Source organism: Panthera uncia, chromosome D2, assembly GCF_023721935.1.
Source record: "Panthera uncia isolate 11264 chromosome D2, Puncia_PCG_1.0, whole genome shotgun sequence".
Classification (NCBI taxonomy): Eukaryota; Metazoa; Chordata; class Mammalia; order Carnivora; family Felidae; genus Panthera; species Panthera uncia.
The window spans coordinates 29053268-29070341 of NC_064818.1; the positions used below are offsets into that span (position 1 = coordinate 29053268).

Genomic DNA, 17074 nt, shown 5'->3' on the forward strand with positions numbered 1-17074 from the left:
CTTTTTTAATATATAAACTTCTCTTGTTTCCCCTTGGAATATATTGGATGAAGAAACTTATTTTATCCTAGAAGTTTCCTGTGTTCTAGATTTTGCTGGTTATAGCATTTAAGATTTTCTTCTCTCTTATATTTTCTGCAATTTCGTAGTTAGACCTAGATGCATGGTTAGATTCAGTGTTGAGTTTTGGACAAGAATATTTCAGAAGTGGCATTGAGTTGTCTCTCTTTTGTTTACTTTTATTTTTTTTTAAGTTTATTTACTTATTTTGAGAGAAAGAGAGTGGGAACAGGGGAGGGGGAGAGGGAGAGGGAGAGAGAGAGAATCCCGAGCAGACTCCATGCGGTCAGCACCAAGCCCAATGCGGGATGTGAAATCGTGACCTGAGCCGAAATCAACAGTTGGACGCTTAACTGAATGAGCCACCTAGACACTACTGTCTGTCTTTTATGATGTAAGTAGTCACTGATGCTTATTGCCAAGATCTGTGATTTCACTTGAGATTGTAAAATGATGGTAAGTTAATGCTAATACTCCTGCAATTTTTAGCTGGAATACTTCTAGAGACTTCCCCATCTCAAGTCTTTGGTGTAATTATCATTTAAAATGGCTGCATAATGTTACATTAGATTGCTATACTATAATTTACTAAACTCTCCCTTTAGTATAAGATGTCTAGCTTATAATTTATGGATTTCCGCAGTTCTGAGTAACACCGTAATTATTCTTTTTGTGTAACCATTTGCAGCTCACAAATTATTTCCTCAGGAGTAGAAGTATCTGGTTAAAAGAAGCATTTCCCGGGGCGCCTGGGTGGCTCAGTCAGTTAAGCGTCCAACTTCAGCTCAGGTCATGATCTCGTGGTCCGTGAGTTCAAGCCCCGCGTCGGGCTCTGGGCTGATGGCTCAGAGCCTGGAGCCTGCTTCAGATTCTGTGTCTCCCTCTCTCTCTGCCCCTCCCCCATTCATGCTCTGTCTCTCTCTGTCCCAAAAATAAATAAAACGTTAAAAAAATTAAAAAAAAAAAGAAGCATTTCCCTGTGGACACACTTCTAAAAAGGTGGTTCCACTTTCCACCACCACCAGTCATGTACAAATGTGTCAATGTCACTGCTTTTTTTTTTTTTCTCCCTACCAGCGCCATTCTTGTCCAGATTTGTATTTGGAATTTCTTTCAATTTGCATTCATTCATGTAATTTCCCTGGTCTGCATGGCCACATGCCAGCAAGCCACAAATCACTTTGGGAAAAACAGAAAACTCTTTAGAAGTGAAAGCAGTGTACTTAGAGAAATCAGATGGACTGTTGTAGGGCCGTTCTTGCTAAGGAGATGGTGGTGGAATCAGCACCAGCAGCAGCAGCAGCAGCAGCAGCAGCAATTTTGTGTTTCAGAAGTTGTGATAAGCAGATATCCAGCATCCCTTTTGGTCTGCTCTTCAACCTATTAGATTCAAAAGTGCAAGTTAAAAGTCATCACTGTTGATGACCAGAGCGATCCTCTTTTGCTGTGGGGAAAAATGATTTCTTCCTCATATGCAAGAGATAAGCACATTGACTATCTTTGCTGTGTGTGTGTGTGTGTGTGTGTGTGTGTGTGTGTGTGTGTCCTGAATACAAAGGAAGATGTTCTTGGACAAGAGTAAGTTAGCAGGACCTATATGCCTCCAGAAATATTTGCTTCTGCCACACAAAAGGTGTCTGCTTTGGATGCTTTGGTTTCCTATTTCTAGTTATTTTATTTGTTTTTAAACTTCATGGTATAAAAAGAAAATCACATCCAATCTGGTACCAGTTGGGAATGGTAGGTGCTATGCTGTCTGTGGTCCATTTCAAAGCACGTTGTCCAATGGATGCAACAGCGATTCTTGGGTTGTGGGGAGTGTCCTAGGCTTATAGTCTCAGAGTCTGAGTTTAAGATTGCTTGTGGTGTGTGACCTGAGGCAAGTTGCTTCACCTTTCTGGACAATTCCTTTCCTTATAAGAGATAAGTACTCTACTGCTTAACTCCAAGGATTGCTCTGAGGATTGAGCGGGGGAATGCAGATTAAAGAAGCTGGGTGGGGGCACCTGGGTGGCTCAGTCGGTTAAGCGTCCTGACTCTTGGTTTTGGCTCAGGTCATGATCTCACAGCTTCGTGGGTTTGAGCCCCACATTGGGCTCTGTGCTTGGGATTCCCTCTCTCTCCTTTCTCTCTGCCCCTCCTCCACTTACACTATTTCTGTCTCTCTCAAAATAAATAAATAAACTTAAAAAAAAAATAAAACAGAAAGAACAAGATAAACTGTGAAGGCTGGGACTGTGGAAAGAATTTCAGGTTTTATTTTTTTACATACTTAAAAAAAATCCCCTTTTTTTCTTCCTATACACATATTGCTCATTCAAAAGTAAAAGCAAGAAAATAAGAACCTACTGGTAATCCTACCAGCAACTGAATAGATTTCCTTCTGCTTTTTTTTTTTCTATGCAAGGATGCACATTCATGAAAACCAAGATCATATGGCACATAGTATTTTATAATCTATTTTTTCACTTAATATGTCATGAATACTTGCCATAGCATTAAATAGTCTCATGCAAATTCACCTCTAAGGTTTACAAAGGATTCTCTTGTCTGGCTGTGCCACCATTCACCTGCTGAACCCACTATACAGCCGTATAGATTCTTTCTCAGTTCTCTCTCTCTTTTTTTTTTTTTTCTCAGTTCTCTCTTGATAACATTCTTCTTCTCTAAGTATTCCCTGAGGCAGTCAAGGATATAATTTCACGTTGTTTAGCTTGGGAGTCAGAGCTCTGTAAGTTCACCATGAGAGAATCAGGGTCTAGACTCAAGGCCAGCCTGTCCCCGCGATGGGTGCTTTGCACGTGCATACATGCTCGTGGTCCCACGTGCAGATTCCTGCTCACAAAGGTGCTGATGGTACATTGTATATTAATTTTTTCACTTGCCCACTGAATATACACAGCCCTATGCTGGCTACTACTGAGAATATAGTCTTACCCTCAAGGACATGTAGTCTGGTTGGGAAGAGAAAGCAGGAAATCAGAAAAAGTTAAATAGAAGGAAAGCTAGCTTCTCATCAAACAGCAGGGCAGCAGGAGCTGGCGTGCTCAGTGGGAGAGTTTAGACGTGGTGTGAGAAACTGTGTGCTACGCTTTATTTTGTAAAGATGATGGGACTTCCTGGGGGCGGCAGACTTTCTTGAGTCTCAGCTTCTGTGGCATTCTGCTCTAACTTAGCCATTTCTTGGATCATTTTCTCCTCCCTCTGCCTAGGGCATCTGGGGACGGGGGGCTGTGAGCCATGTGGAGCGGGTTCCGGGGCCCCCCGAAGCAGGTCCTGACCTCCCGCTCTGCTTGTCTGCAGCGATCGGCTGGCCCTCCTCCAGGTCAGGAGGATCCTGCAGCAGCTTGGCCTGGACAGCACATGTGAGGACAGCATTGTGGTGAAGGAGGTGTGCGGAGCTGTGTCCCGGCGGGCAGCCCAGCTCTATGGCGCTGGCCTGGCAGCCATCGTGGAGAAGAGGAGGGAAGACCAGGGGCTTGAGAACCTGAAGGTCACCGTGGGTGTGGATGGCACCCTGTACAAGCTGCACCCTCAGTAAGTGCCCCAGAGAGGTGGGGGTGGGAGGGTGCTGAAGCTGAAAGTGGACCCCACGGCTCTAGCAGACAAGGTGGGAGCCCTTGTGGCTCTGTGTCTTAGTGGTAGGATGTGGGAGTATTCACCATCCTCTCTGAACCCCCTGATCTCCAACAGTCAAAGGCAGGTAGTAATAATCTCCGCCTCATAGGGCCCCATGAGGATTGAGTTCCTACATGTACTTGACACGGTGCTCCACAAATACAAGCCATTATTACTGACATATTCTCACCTGACCTTACAGGGAAGTGATGAGAACTGAGTATTTTGTACAGCATAGAGCGTTTGCCAAGTATGAACTGGTTATGACTTTCTTAGCTCAGAGGCAGTGGACAGAAGGATTGAGAGCCCCATCAGGAAATGTAGGGTTGGATCCTGGCTCCACCACTTAGAAGCTGGGAGGCTGAGGGTCAGTTTCTCACCCTCTTCGAGCCTCAGTTCTTAATCTGTAAAATGACAACAAAAATCTTACCTACCTCATAAGTGGTTGTGAGAATTAAGTTAAACATTTTTTGATGTTTATTTATCTTTGAGGGAAAGAGAGAACGCAAGTCAGGGAGGGACAGAGAGAGAGGGAGACACAGAATCCAAAGCAGACTCCAGGGCCCGAGCTGGCAGCACAGAGTCTCTGACTCGGGGCTCGAACCCATGAACCACGAGATCATGACCTGAGCCAAAGTCGGACGCTTAACTGACTGAGCCACGTAGGCGCCCCGAGGATTAAGTTAAACAGTATCTGTAGAGTGCATGGCACATCACAAAAAGGTCAATGATGAAAGCTATTATTTTCATTTAATGTTTAACATTTTGTTTTGGTGAAAATGAAAAGTATTAACGAGCTTATAAAAGTTTCCAGTCATACTGAAATATATACATGAACATACTATTATTGTAACCCCTGATCCTCAGCCCCTCCTACGGTGATGACTAATTCTCCAACATCACCGCCTAGTATCTTTTCTTGTTTTCCCCCTCGCAGTCGCTTACTTTTGATGTGGTTCCTGCGAGCCTCTTCTCCCTTGAACCAAGACTTGACCAAGGGACAAAAACCACATGATCATTTCAATAGGTGCAGAGAAAGCATTTGATAAAATACAATACCTTTCATGATAAAAGCACTCAACAAACTAGAGCTAAAGGGACTCCACCTGATGAAGCATCTATGAAAAACCCACAATTGACTTCATACGTACTGGTGCAAGACTGGATGCTTTGCCCTTATAATCAGAAACAAGACAAGGGTGCCTACTCTTGTCACTGCTGTTCAACATTGTCCTGCTTTGGCACTGCCTCCAGATGGTTGCATGGTTTTTGTCTCTCAGTCCAGACTTGATTCAAGGCAGAGGCTTGTCAGACCAGACCAAACATATGTGACTTCAAAGGGAAAATCAAGGGCAAGTCTAGCCAGGGCAACTAATCAAGAAAAAGGAAATAAAAAGTATCCATATTGGAAAGGCAAAAGTGGAACTATCTTTGTCTGTAGATGACCTGATTTTGTATACAGAAAACCCTTAATAATCTACAAAAAACTATTGGAACTGTTAAACAAGTTCAGCAAGATTTCAGGATGCAAGATCAATACACAAAATCAATTGCATTTCTATGCATTAGCAATCAACAATCTGAAAATGAAATGAAGAACACAATTCCATTTACAACACAATCAAAAAGAATAAAATAATTAGCAATAAATGTCACAAAAGGAATGTCAGATTTGTACATTGAGAAGTAGAAAACATTGTTGAGATAAAACAAGACCTAAATAGAATGACAGCCTATGTTAATGGACTTAATATTGTTAACGTAGCATTGCTTCACAAATTGATCTTCAGATTCGACACAATCATGATCAAAATCCCAGGAGACTTCGTTGCAGAAATCAACAAGTTGATCCTAAAATTCATATGGAAATGCAAGGAACTTAGACTAGTTAGAATAGTCTTAAAAAAGAACAAAGTTGGAGAACTCACAATTCTCTATTTGAAATTTACAATAAAACTACAGTCTCAAAACAGTGTGGTACTGACGTAAGGATAAACATAGAGATCATCGGACTAGAATTGAGAGCTCAGAAATAAACCCCTACATTTATGGTCAAGGGATTTTAAACAAGAAGGTGAAGACCTTTTAATGGGAAAAGAATATTTTTTCCAGAAAATGGTGGCACAACTGGATATCCACCTGCAAAAAAAAATGAGGTTGGATTCGTACCTCATCCCATGTACAAAAATGAACTTAAAATGGATCAAAGACCGGAATTTAAGAGATAAAACTATTAAGCTCTTAAGAGAAAACATAGGTATAAATCTTTGTGACCTTGGATTAAGCAATGATTTCTTAAATATGACATCAAAAGCATAAGTAACAGAAGAAAAAATAGGTAAACTGGACTTTATAAAAATTAAAAATTTCTGTGCATCAAAGAATACGACAGAGTGAAAGGCAACCTACAGAATGATGGAAAATATTAGCAAATCCTATATCTGATGTAGGATTTCTGCCTAGAAAATAGAACAATTACAACTCAACAATTAAAAAGACAACCCCATCAGCAAATGGGCAAAGGGTCTAAATAGGCATCTCTCCAAAGATGTGTAAGTGGCAAATAAGCATGTGGAAAGATGCTCAGTATCATTAGTCACTGGAGAAATGCAAACCAAAACCATGAGGTACCATTTCACACTCATTAGGAGGGCTGTAATAAACAAGAGTGACACTAACAAGTGTTGATGAGGATATGGCAAAATTGGAGACCTCATACATTGCCAGTGGGAAACAGTTTGGGAGTTCCTGAAAAAGATAGACATAGAGTTACCATATGACCCAGCAATTCCATTCCGAGGTGTATCCAAGAGAACTGAAAACATGTTCCCACAAAAACTTGTTGATGATGTTCATAGCAGAACTATTCACGATAACCAAAGGGGGAAACAGTCCAAATGTCCACCAAGCAATGAGTGGATAAACAAGATGTAGTGTATCTGTACAATGGACTAGTACTCATAAAAAGGAGTGAAGTACTGACACATGCTATAACTCTGATCAACCTTGAAAAATATCGTGTTAATTGAAAGAAGAAGCCAGACACAAAAGGCCACTTACTATACGATTCCATTATATGAAATGTCCAGAATAAGCAAATCTATAGAGATAGAAAGTAGGGGGGCACCCGGGGGTTGGTGTGAACGGGGAGTGACTATTAATGGGCATGGAGTTTCTTTTTAGGATGATGAAAATGTTCTGGAATTAGATAGTGGTGCTGGTTGCATAACTTTGTGAATATGCTAAGAAACACTGAATTGTATGCTTAAAGAAACGAAAGAAAGAAAGAAAGAAAGAAAAAGAAAGAAAGAAAGAAAGAAAGAAAGAAAGACAGACAGACTTGATTGACCTGTGACCACTAAGCCATTTCTCCTTTCTTCTGGAAAGTTGGGGGCTAACCACCCTGCTGTGCCTTCAAGAAGACCTCAAACTTTCTCCTATTACATAACCAGTAGGGCCCCAGGGAGCATCAGCGGTTGGCCAGAGTCACCCACTGGCTGTGTGATGGAGTCAGGTTCAGAACCTGCTCTAGCATGCTGGCCCTCAGAGATGAACACCACTTGTACCATTCATGGTAACACAGGATCACAGGACATAGGGCCTAGATGCCCAAGCCTCTGTTAAACATACTTTGACCTCACAGACTGCCCTGGTAATTCAACTTACAAGATGTCCCCTCAAATGGATTTAATATATCAAAGGATAGTTGAGAGAGGCCAACTATGTGCTTTGGGGGAAAATTAGTGGAGGGAGGGAAGGATGGATAGGTGAATGGATAAAGCAAGTAGGATAAAATTATAACTTTGTTGAGTGTAGGCAGAGGGTGTTCAGGCGTTCAGCAAACTATTCTTTCAGCTCTATAGTAAGTTTGAAATTTTTCAAAATAAACATTTAGGGATTTTTGAACCAAAAAAAAAAAAAAAAAGAAAAGAAAAAAAATGTGAGGTTGAGAACTGATAGGCCTGGTTCAAGTCCTAATATAACTTACTAGTTGTACAAGCTTAGAAAAATTTCTTAACTTCTGAGCATCAATTTTTTTTATGTTGTGAAAATACTAATAACTGCTTTTAAACTGTTATTACACTTTGACTGTATGTATATTCTGTATGTAAAACACCTAGAAGAGCCTCTGGCATTAATAGTTGCTCAACAAAAGGTAAAATTGAAACAGCTATTTAGGAAGAGGTGTATGGAGCTGTTCTAGAGCCTTGAGAAGCAAGCTGGAAGGAACAAACTAGATTGGAATCATTCACAAATATGTTGATCCCTTATGTGAGTGCTGATGATGTTTCTCTCTCTCTCTCTTTTGTAGCTTTTCTCGGATATTGCAGGAAACCATGAAAGAACTAGCTCCTCGATGTGATGTGACACTCATGCTGTCAGAAGATGGGAGTGGAAAGGGAGCTGCTCTGATCACTGCTGTGGCCAAGAGGTTACAGCAGGCACAGAAGGAGAAATAGGGACTCCCTCAGGGTGGGGCCCCACATGCTTGGATACTGACCAGCCTTTCCTCTGGCAGATGAGTCGGTCAGGGACCAACAGGCAAGCTTCTAGCTGACTTCACATTCTGGATGACCGGAAGAGAACCCCGGGTTCTCGGGTACTCTTAGCATTTTGTTACTCAGTGTTTTTTTTCAAGGGCATTAAATGATACCTATCATTGGCATATTTGGGCCAAAGATGGGCCAACTTGTAAAATCAAAGCAGCTGGGCCCGAGAGATCCCCTTTTAGCAAATTTTTCAGTTGAGGCCCAAGCTGCTAGTTCTCTATGGCTTTGGGTCCTGCGGCTGTTGGACTTGAAACATACATGCCATCTGCCCGTGAGGCCTGGCTGGCCGAGTCCCCCTCTGGGATGCTTCAGCCGTTGCTTATAGTAGATTGGGTCCTCACTTGGGGATGCACACTCGAGAAGGATAGGGTCTCATGTAATAAACTGGAAATCTAATCTAACTTGTCCTTAACTTGTCATGTTGACCTCAAACATGGAAAGAGAACAAAGACTTCAGAGTATCAGCTCCAGGATGAAGAAGGTTGATTTCCAGGCAGCCCTGTAGGAATCTTTTCATGCTTAAAGTGAGTAATGTCAGCAGCCTGTAGGACTGTGCTTCTCCACATGCGTGTGTGTTGGGGAGGGTGCCATTTGGGGCACCCGTTTTCATTTTACCTGTGGTTCGTGTTGCTGCTGTCGATAGTTGTTTAAAGGACTGCTAGGTGTATGAAATACAGTAAATGAATAAAGAATGTTTGATTTCCCAAGATTCTTTGCATGAGGTATTAATGTTTCATTTGGGAGGCTCGCTTGCTGACTTCCTGCTCTGCCGGTGGAATAAGGCACACGTAGAGTCAGAAGTTGCTGAGAGCATCTCTCTAGCCCAAACTTCTTACCAACAGGGGGAAGTATATGGAATATCTTCCACCATATCTTTAGTAAATTATCCAAATCTCATTTGAATGAATACTTCCAGTGACTGGGCATTTATCACATGATCCTAAAGCTCTTGCTTCTGAACAGCTAAAGCTGACTGAAGGGCCTTTTGACTTCACTCTGACTTCTACCTCGCTGGAACTTGCCCCTCCCACAGGCCCCGCTATTCTGCATTCTACCCTCCAGAACTAGGTGGAGATGGCCTGTCCCTGACCATTGCCCCAGTGGATGTCCTCTCTTTTTTCTCTCTCTCTCTACCTCCCCTCTCCCCATTAATCTGAGCCACCTGTGACATTCTACCTTGTCACAGAGTTACCTGTAGGCATTTCTCATCTGGACTAGTAGATTGCAAGCCCTCGGTTAGATACGTTTTTGTAGTGCTCCAGGGAAGGCAGGACTATGCTGTTCTTACTAAATACTTACTAGATGGAGGCGTGATTGAAAAATGAAGTGTTCCAAGAAATGTCCCGTGGAAAAAGTAGAGGCCTTTATCATGGGCTACAGACTGAAAAGAATAATATTCCAGATCATCCAGGTAGATTTTGATGTACGTACTTAATTCCTAGCGATAACTGTCACCATTTGCTGAAGCAGGATGTTCCGACAGAATGGAGGAGGCCGAAGGAGGGTAAGAGAGAGGCCAGCTGGAGCTGGGGACAGATGAAGGAGTTGAGGTTCCCTAGGAAATATTTTTTCACGCATTCAGTGAACACAGACAGAGATACTGCTGTGGGTGGGACCTAGATTTACCAAAGTGAAATTATTTTTTTGTATTTTAAGGTTATACTTCTCGGAAGAGATGTTGTATGGATTCATTAAATTTATTTCTTTGTATTTGGATGTTATGCTTCTTCAGGGAAATGTTTCACTTTATCAGATTTTGTCTTAACCCCTAACCTTGCTGTCCTTGTTATCTTTTCCCAGCTCTCCTTTTCGGTGTTAAGACACACCCAGCCCCCATCCCTTTCTCTCCTAGTTCTGCTGGTGTCTCTCCCTTTGCCCTCCTGCCTGGACGGATGATCTGGCCCAGATATCCAGGCAGTTGTATGACCACATTCTCCCACACCTGGTCTCTCACCACACATTTGGCAGGTTTGAGGAGGTCACCCAGCTCTGGTCTCCTACAAGAAAAAGAAGCCCCAAGGTATCTAGGCAACCTTGCACATTCTGACTAATTGATAGCATCATAGAATCTTTGAAGCAGAGCAGAACTGCAGAGAGGGCACGCATCCATCTTGCTGTCTTTGGACAGGCCGGCCCCTGAAACACCGGGGGCAATGGAAGACTAACGTCTCCACAAGGTTTGCTAGGCAAGACCAGCAACCACACAACAAGGTAAATTGTCCTCCTGTGGACCCCACAGACTTTTCCTCTTATGAAGGGCATCTTAGTCTACATTTTCTACCCTGTGGTTAGTTTCTCCCAGTAACCTTTTGGCTAAAAAGATCTAACAAACACAGACTTGAGAACTAGCTTTTCCCTACGACTCTGACTCTCCAGAACAAGTGACCTCATTCCTATTTGTCTGTCTGTCTTCAGAAATCTTGTTTTCGTTAGCTAGAATGGGTGCCCTGTGAGAACAAGGACTCAGATCTCATTTTTCCTATTTTCCCCAGAGCCTACCTCAGTGTCTGGCGTTGAGTAGCCATTAGATAATCCTCTAAGCGGACGAATGAATGAATGCTCAAACAAGTTTGTGAATGAATTTATTGCTCTCCTTTGAGTCTTTCCATTATTCAGCCACCCCCAATGGGACCTGAGCCTTATGCACAGTAGATACTCTATAAATGATTGTTCAGCGAATGCCAAGCCCCGTTCTAGGCACTGAAGGCTCAAAGGAATAGAAGATACCACTCCTGCTTTATTAGAACTCACATGCTAGCAAGGAAGGAAAGACATATAAATATCTGCAGTACAATATGGTCGTAAACAGGAACAAGAGGAGAACACAATTCCTGACCATTTGCCGCATCCTTCAACCTGTGTGAAAATATGTGTGTGTGTGTGTGTGTGTGTGTGTGTGTGTGTGTGCGCGCGCATTGGCATGAGTGTATGTGTGCACCATAAACCCCTTTGGCAAGTATGAGGAACCTACAGGTACTTTCTCATAATGCTTGATTGATTGATTGATTGATTTAAAGTTATTTTTTAAAGAGAGAGAGAGAGCACACAAGCAGGAGAAAGGCGGTGAGAGAGAGGGAAAGATGATCCAAAGCAGGCTCCACGCTGACAGCGGAGAGCCTAACGCGGGCCTTGAACTCACGGAACTGCAAGATCATGACCTGAGCCACCCAGACTCCCCTCATAATGTTTTTAAATGCATAAGATACTCATGAATCACAGTTACTAAAGTGGTGATAGAGTAACATATGTGATTATTTTTTAATGCACTATAATGAGATCCAGCAGGAACTTAATAATCATAATTCTGAAATCCTGATGAGTGTAAACAGTATTTTGAGGCATTTGCAACAACAGCACAGATATGAAAATGTCCATGGTTTCTCCTGGAGACAAAGTCCAAGGTATTGCTTACCACTACTGTGGTTTGTTGTCCACATTCTAAATGGAAGGAAATGCTAAATTTCAGTTTTTTTAATGTTTGTTTATTTTTGAGACAGAGACACAGCGTGAGCAGGGTAGGGGCAGAGATAGAGGGAGACAGAATCCAAGCAGGTTCCAGGCTCTGAGCTGTCAGCATGTGGCTAGAACCCACGAACCGTGAGATCATGACCTGAGCCCAAGTCGGACGCTTAATTGACTGAGCCACCCAGGCGAGGCGCCCCCTAAATTTCAATTAGAGGTGATTGAAAATAAATCCTAAAGAAGTTCATGGACTCCCCACTTTGGGGGTCTCCCCCTTGGGACCTAGGTTAATAATCCCTGACTGAAACGTCCTACTAGACCTGGCATTTGTTTGGGATAGCATCTTAGATGGCAGAAAGGCATTGTGGTTTGGACTCAGAAGAATTGGGCACGCTATTTAACCTTTCTAAGTTTCATTTTCCTTTTGTAAGAATGGAAGATAGGGGCACCTGGGTGGCTCAGTCAGCTAAGCTTCTGACTTTGGCTCAGGTCATGATCTCACAGTTTGTTGGTTCGAGCCCCGCATTGGGCTCTGGGCTGACAGCTCAGAGCCTGGAGCCTGCTTCAGATTCTGTGTCTCCCTCCCTCTCTACCCCTCTCCTGCTTATACTCTGTCTCTCTCTCTCTCTCTCTCTCTCTCTCTCTCAAAAATAAATAAATATTTAAAAAAAGAATAGAAAATAATATAACAGCCTAACAAGGTTATGGGAAGTACACAAGGTAAGTATGTAGACATGGGGATAAGCTGTGAGCCACTCGCACACGTGTGAGGTACTTGCGTTATGCTTCTTCCTATTGTTACGGGGCTTGTCTTATTGGTGTGATCAACATGAACATCAACCTAAAGGTCCTTCCAAGCCTACTGCCCAGCCATGCGGAGGGGTAGTGAATGGCAACTGGGAGAAATGCATTTCTCACAACCCCTTCCTTCCACCTACACTGTCTTGATATATTCCTTCTCTTGTTAGTTCACAGTTGAAACTCCTCGTGAGCCATATTTTATTGGAGGAAGGATGGGACTTGGGTCAAGTCGGGGATAATACAAGGATCTGGTGGCTTCTATTTGGGGTGAACTAAGGGGAAATTAGAGAAGAGGAGTTGAGTTCCTTTCTGGTCCAGCCAATGGAAGAATGATGCTGTGAAGAAAATGAAACTAAAAATCTTCCCTTTTTTTTTGGTACATACATATAAGAAAGAAAGAGAGACAGGGAGTAAGGTAGGTTATTGATAATTTAGGGACTCAGAATGGTTTGAGCTATTGACCTAAAGAGCTAGTGCACCTAAACGATGCACTAACAGCACAAGGCACAATTCCAGGGGGTGCCGTTCATGTCATTGTCTGTCTGTGACCCCGTTCCTACGGAGTCACTTCTGTGACGGCTAGCATGGTCTAGAGTGGTCTTTCACAAAGTCAGCTAGTCTAGGGTCATTCTTGCCTTTAATACTCAAAGAAAATGGTTCATTTCCCTTATCCCACATGCTGGAGAAAGTCCTGTCCCCTGCCCTAATATTTCAACGTTCTTTTTTTTTTTTAAGTTTTTTTTTTTTCTCTTTCTCTCTTAATGTTTATTTATTTTTGAGAGAGCATGAGAGAGAGACAGAGCATGAGTCGGGGAGGAGCAGAGAGAGAGGGAGACATAGTATCTGAAGCAGGCTTCAGGCTCCAAGCTGTCAGCACAGAGCCAGATGTGGGGCTCGAACTCACAGACTGCGAGATCATGACCCGAGCCAAAGTCGGACTCTCAACCGACCGGGCCACACAGGTGCCTCAATAGTTCAACATTCTTGAGTGGAATGCTTCTACCTTCCAGTTACTCCTGTTATTGCTGCCTCCAGTGTGCTCCCACTCATCTTAGCTGATGTCACAATTCCTGCAGCTGCTGCCTCTCTCTCTCTGTTTCCGATGTGCAGAACTGTCCCTTCCTCTTGGATTCCCCTAACACCATGAACTCAAGGCCAGTGTCTGGAACAGACTGAGCTAAAGGTTTGGGGATGGTGAAGGGGAAATACTTCATAGAATAGGAAACCATTTACATGTGAATATTAGGTATCAAAGTTCTATGACTGTCTCCACCCCAGGGAATTTCTCATTGGCCATCGTTCTCCATAGTCTCTGCTAGCAGTAGGTATTAGGGACTCTTTCCAACTTCTCTGGAGGCTTCTTTCTCATATCCTTCTCTTCTCTGAATTCTGGACTCTTTCCCTAAAGTGAAAAATTTCTCTTTTATAGAGCTAAGGACTCTTCCATAGTCTCAACCCACCCCCATGCCAGCCCAAGGTATTTCAACTTTCCCAGCCCAAAAGGCCCGTTGAGGTATTTGAATAAAAAGAAGCATTTTCTCTCTAAAAGACATTATTCCGTTCTCTTAGAGTCAAGCTATGGCAAGCTCTTTTCCTCGACACCCAGCAAACCGCTCATATTTCAAGTGTATAATTTGATGTTTTGATGACATCATTACCACAATCAAGATAATAAGCATATCCATCACCACCAAAGGTTTCTTCGTGACCCTTTGTAACACCTCTTTTCTGCCCTGCACCTCTTTCCCCTTACTCAGTTAACTACTGATTTGCTTTCTGTTTCTAGGTTATATAGTTTCGTTTTCATTTTTCAGAATTTTATATAAGTGGAAGCATACAGGTGGTATACTTTTAAAATCCAGCTTTCTTCACCCAGTGTACTTAGTTTGAAACTCATTCAGGTTGTTGCCAGTATCCAGAATTCATTCCTTCTTTCGCTGAGTATTCTATTCTGTGGGTACACCACAGTTTGTTTGTCCATTCATCTAGTCATGGATATTTGGATTGTCTCCGGTTTTTGGCTATTACAAATAAGGCAACTATGAACATTGTATACAAGTCTTTGTATGGACATACTTCCATTTCTCTTGGGCAAATACCTAGGACTAGAATAGCTAGGTCATTTGATTAAGTTTTTAGGCAAAAGCCAAACTATTTTCCAAAGTAGTGGAACCCTTTTATACTCCCATCAGCAGTTTATGAGAGTTTGAGTTTTTCCACATCTTTGCCAGCACTTGGATTGGTTGGTCTATTTAACATTCTAATAGGCGTATAGTGGTATATAATTGTGCTTTTAATTTGTATTTCCCTGATATTTAACAATCCATTGTATGGACCAAATGTTTTCCTTCTTCCATGAAATGCTTTAATTAATTAATAAATTATTTATTTATTTATTTATTTATTTTTGCCTATTTTTAAATTGAGCTGTTGGTTCCTTTTTTATTGATTTGTAAGAATTCTTTTTTTTTTTTAATTTTTTTTAACATTTATTTATTTTTGAGACAGAGAAAGGGCATGAACAGGGAAGGGTCAGAGAAAGAGGGAGACACAGAATCTGAAACAGGCTCCAGGCTCTGAGCTGTCAGCACAGAGCCCGACACGGGGCTCGAACCCATGGACCACGGGATCATGACCTGAGCTGAAGTCGGACGCCCAACCGACTGAGCCACCCAGGCGCCCCGATTTGTAAGAATTCTTTATATATCATGGATCTAGTGCTTTGTCAGTTTTAGGCATTACAAATATCTTCTCATCCTTTCATTTTAAGGTTTTGATGAACATAGTTCTAAATTTAATATTGTCAAATTTTTTAATCTTTTTAAAAAGGTAGCATTTTTTTGTTTCTGAACCAATCTTTCTTTATCCTCAAGGTCAGAAAGATTTTCAACAGTATTGTCTTCTAAAACATTTAAAAATTTTGCTCTTGAGGGGCACTGGTTGGCTCAGTCAGTGGAACTTGTGACTCTTGATCTCAGGCTCGTGGGTTTGATCCCCATGTTGGGTGCAGATATTACTTAAAAAAATAAAATTATAAGGTTTTTGCTTTTGACATTTATTCTTAATATAGGTGGAAATGATTTTTATGTATGGATGAGTTACAAACCAATTTTATTTTTAATTTTTTTACTTTTAAATTTTAAAAAATTTTTCTTAGAATGACACTAGCAATTTTTTTTAAAGTTTATTTATTTATTTTGAGAGAGAGAGAGAAAGAGAAAGAGCATGAGTGGGGAAGGGGCAGAGAGAGAGGGAGAGAGAGAATCCCATGCAGGTTCTTTGCTGTCAGTGCAGAGCCTGATGTGGGGCTTAAGCCCACGAACTGTGAGATCAAGATCTGAGCTGAAACCAAGAGTCAGATGCTTAACCGACTGAGCCACCCAGGTGCCCCTCAAACCAATTTTATTTTCCCCTCATTTAGGTAACTAATTTTATAGGCTCTGTTTATTTTTTTTTAAGTTTATTTATTTATTTTGAGAGAGAAAGTGGGGGGGGGGGGGGGGGGGGGGGGAGGGGGAGACAGAGAGGGAGAGAGAGAATCCCAAGCAGGCTCCGTGCCCAGCACAGAGCCCAACATGGGGCTCAATCTCACAACCACGAGATCATGACCTGAGCCGAAATCAGGAGTCAGATGCTTAACCAACTGAGCCACCTAGGCACCCCTATAAGCTCTGTTTCTTGACTAGCCTCTGCTTTCTCCACTGACATGACATGGCAGCTTTTAAATTCTACAAAAAGCAAAACTAAGAAAACCCTTTTGGTATTTACGTTGTACTGCATTTGTAGATCAATTTGGGGAGAATAATCTCTTTAGGATATTAATTCTTCCTCGCCATTAACATGGATTGTTTCTCCATTGATTTAGGTCTTTCCTAATGTTTTCAAACAAACTTTGTGATTTCCTACATCAGTCTTGCATTCTTTTGCTCTTAGATTTATTCTTAAGTAGTTTATAGTTTTGTGATACAGTTTTGTGATTATAAATTTAGTCCTTTAAAAAAATTTAGTTCCCAATTCTTTGGTTGCTGATGCAATGAAACACAATTGACTTTTACTATTAATCTTATATCCAATCACCTTACTAGACTTTTCTATGACTGTCATTAACCTTGTCAGTTTGAAAAAAATCTGAAATCTACAGAAAACTGGCAAAACTGTTGCAATGAACTCCCATTTATCCTTCACCTAAGTTCACTCATTGATAATATTTGCCAGATTTGTTTTATCTCCCTCTCTGCTGGGTATGTGTGTGTATATATATATATATATATATATATATATATATATAATGTAATATAATCGAGGTTACTTACCTTTTACCATTAAAATGATTCTAGGTTTGCAGAATCATTTAAAAATGAATTGCAGAGACCACGACCCTTTACCTTTACATAATTCATCATGTATCTATTGAGAACAAGGACAGTCTCTTACACAACCACAGTGAAATTATCAAATTTAGGAATCTCCTCTTATTTCTAGTTATTTAAATGACTCTGGATTTTATGTCTAGACAATCATATAATCCACCGATATTGTCGGTTTTATTTCTTTTTTTTCTATTCCTATGCTTTTAATTTTGT

At 41.6% G+C, this 17074-nt stretch overlaps 2 protein-coding genes across 2 annotated transcripts in view; both read left to right on the forward strand.

Moving 5' to 3' along the window:
- Positions 1-9023, forward strand: part of HKDC1 (hexokinase domain containing 1) — a 48926-nt gene extending 39903 nt beyond the window's left edge. Inside the window, exons 17-18 of the mRNA XM_049645167.1 lie at positions 3364-3597; positions 7991-9023. Coding sequence (XP_049501124.1) covers positions 3364-3597; positions 7991-8138 — 382 coding nt within the window. The 3' untranslated portion in view covers positions 8139-9023. The remainder of the gene's footprint in view (positions 1-3363; positions 3598-7990) is intronic.
- A 1271-nt stretch (positions 9024-10294) lies between these two features.
- The window catches only part of HK1 (hexokinase 1), a 124892-nt gene continuing 118112 nt past the window's right edge, over positions 10295-17074 (forward strand). Inside the window, exon 1 of the mRNA XM_049645165.1 lies at positions 10295-10439. The gene's annotated coding sequence lies outside the window, so the exon portion shown is untranslated. The remainder of the gene's footprint in view (positions 10440-17074) is intronic.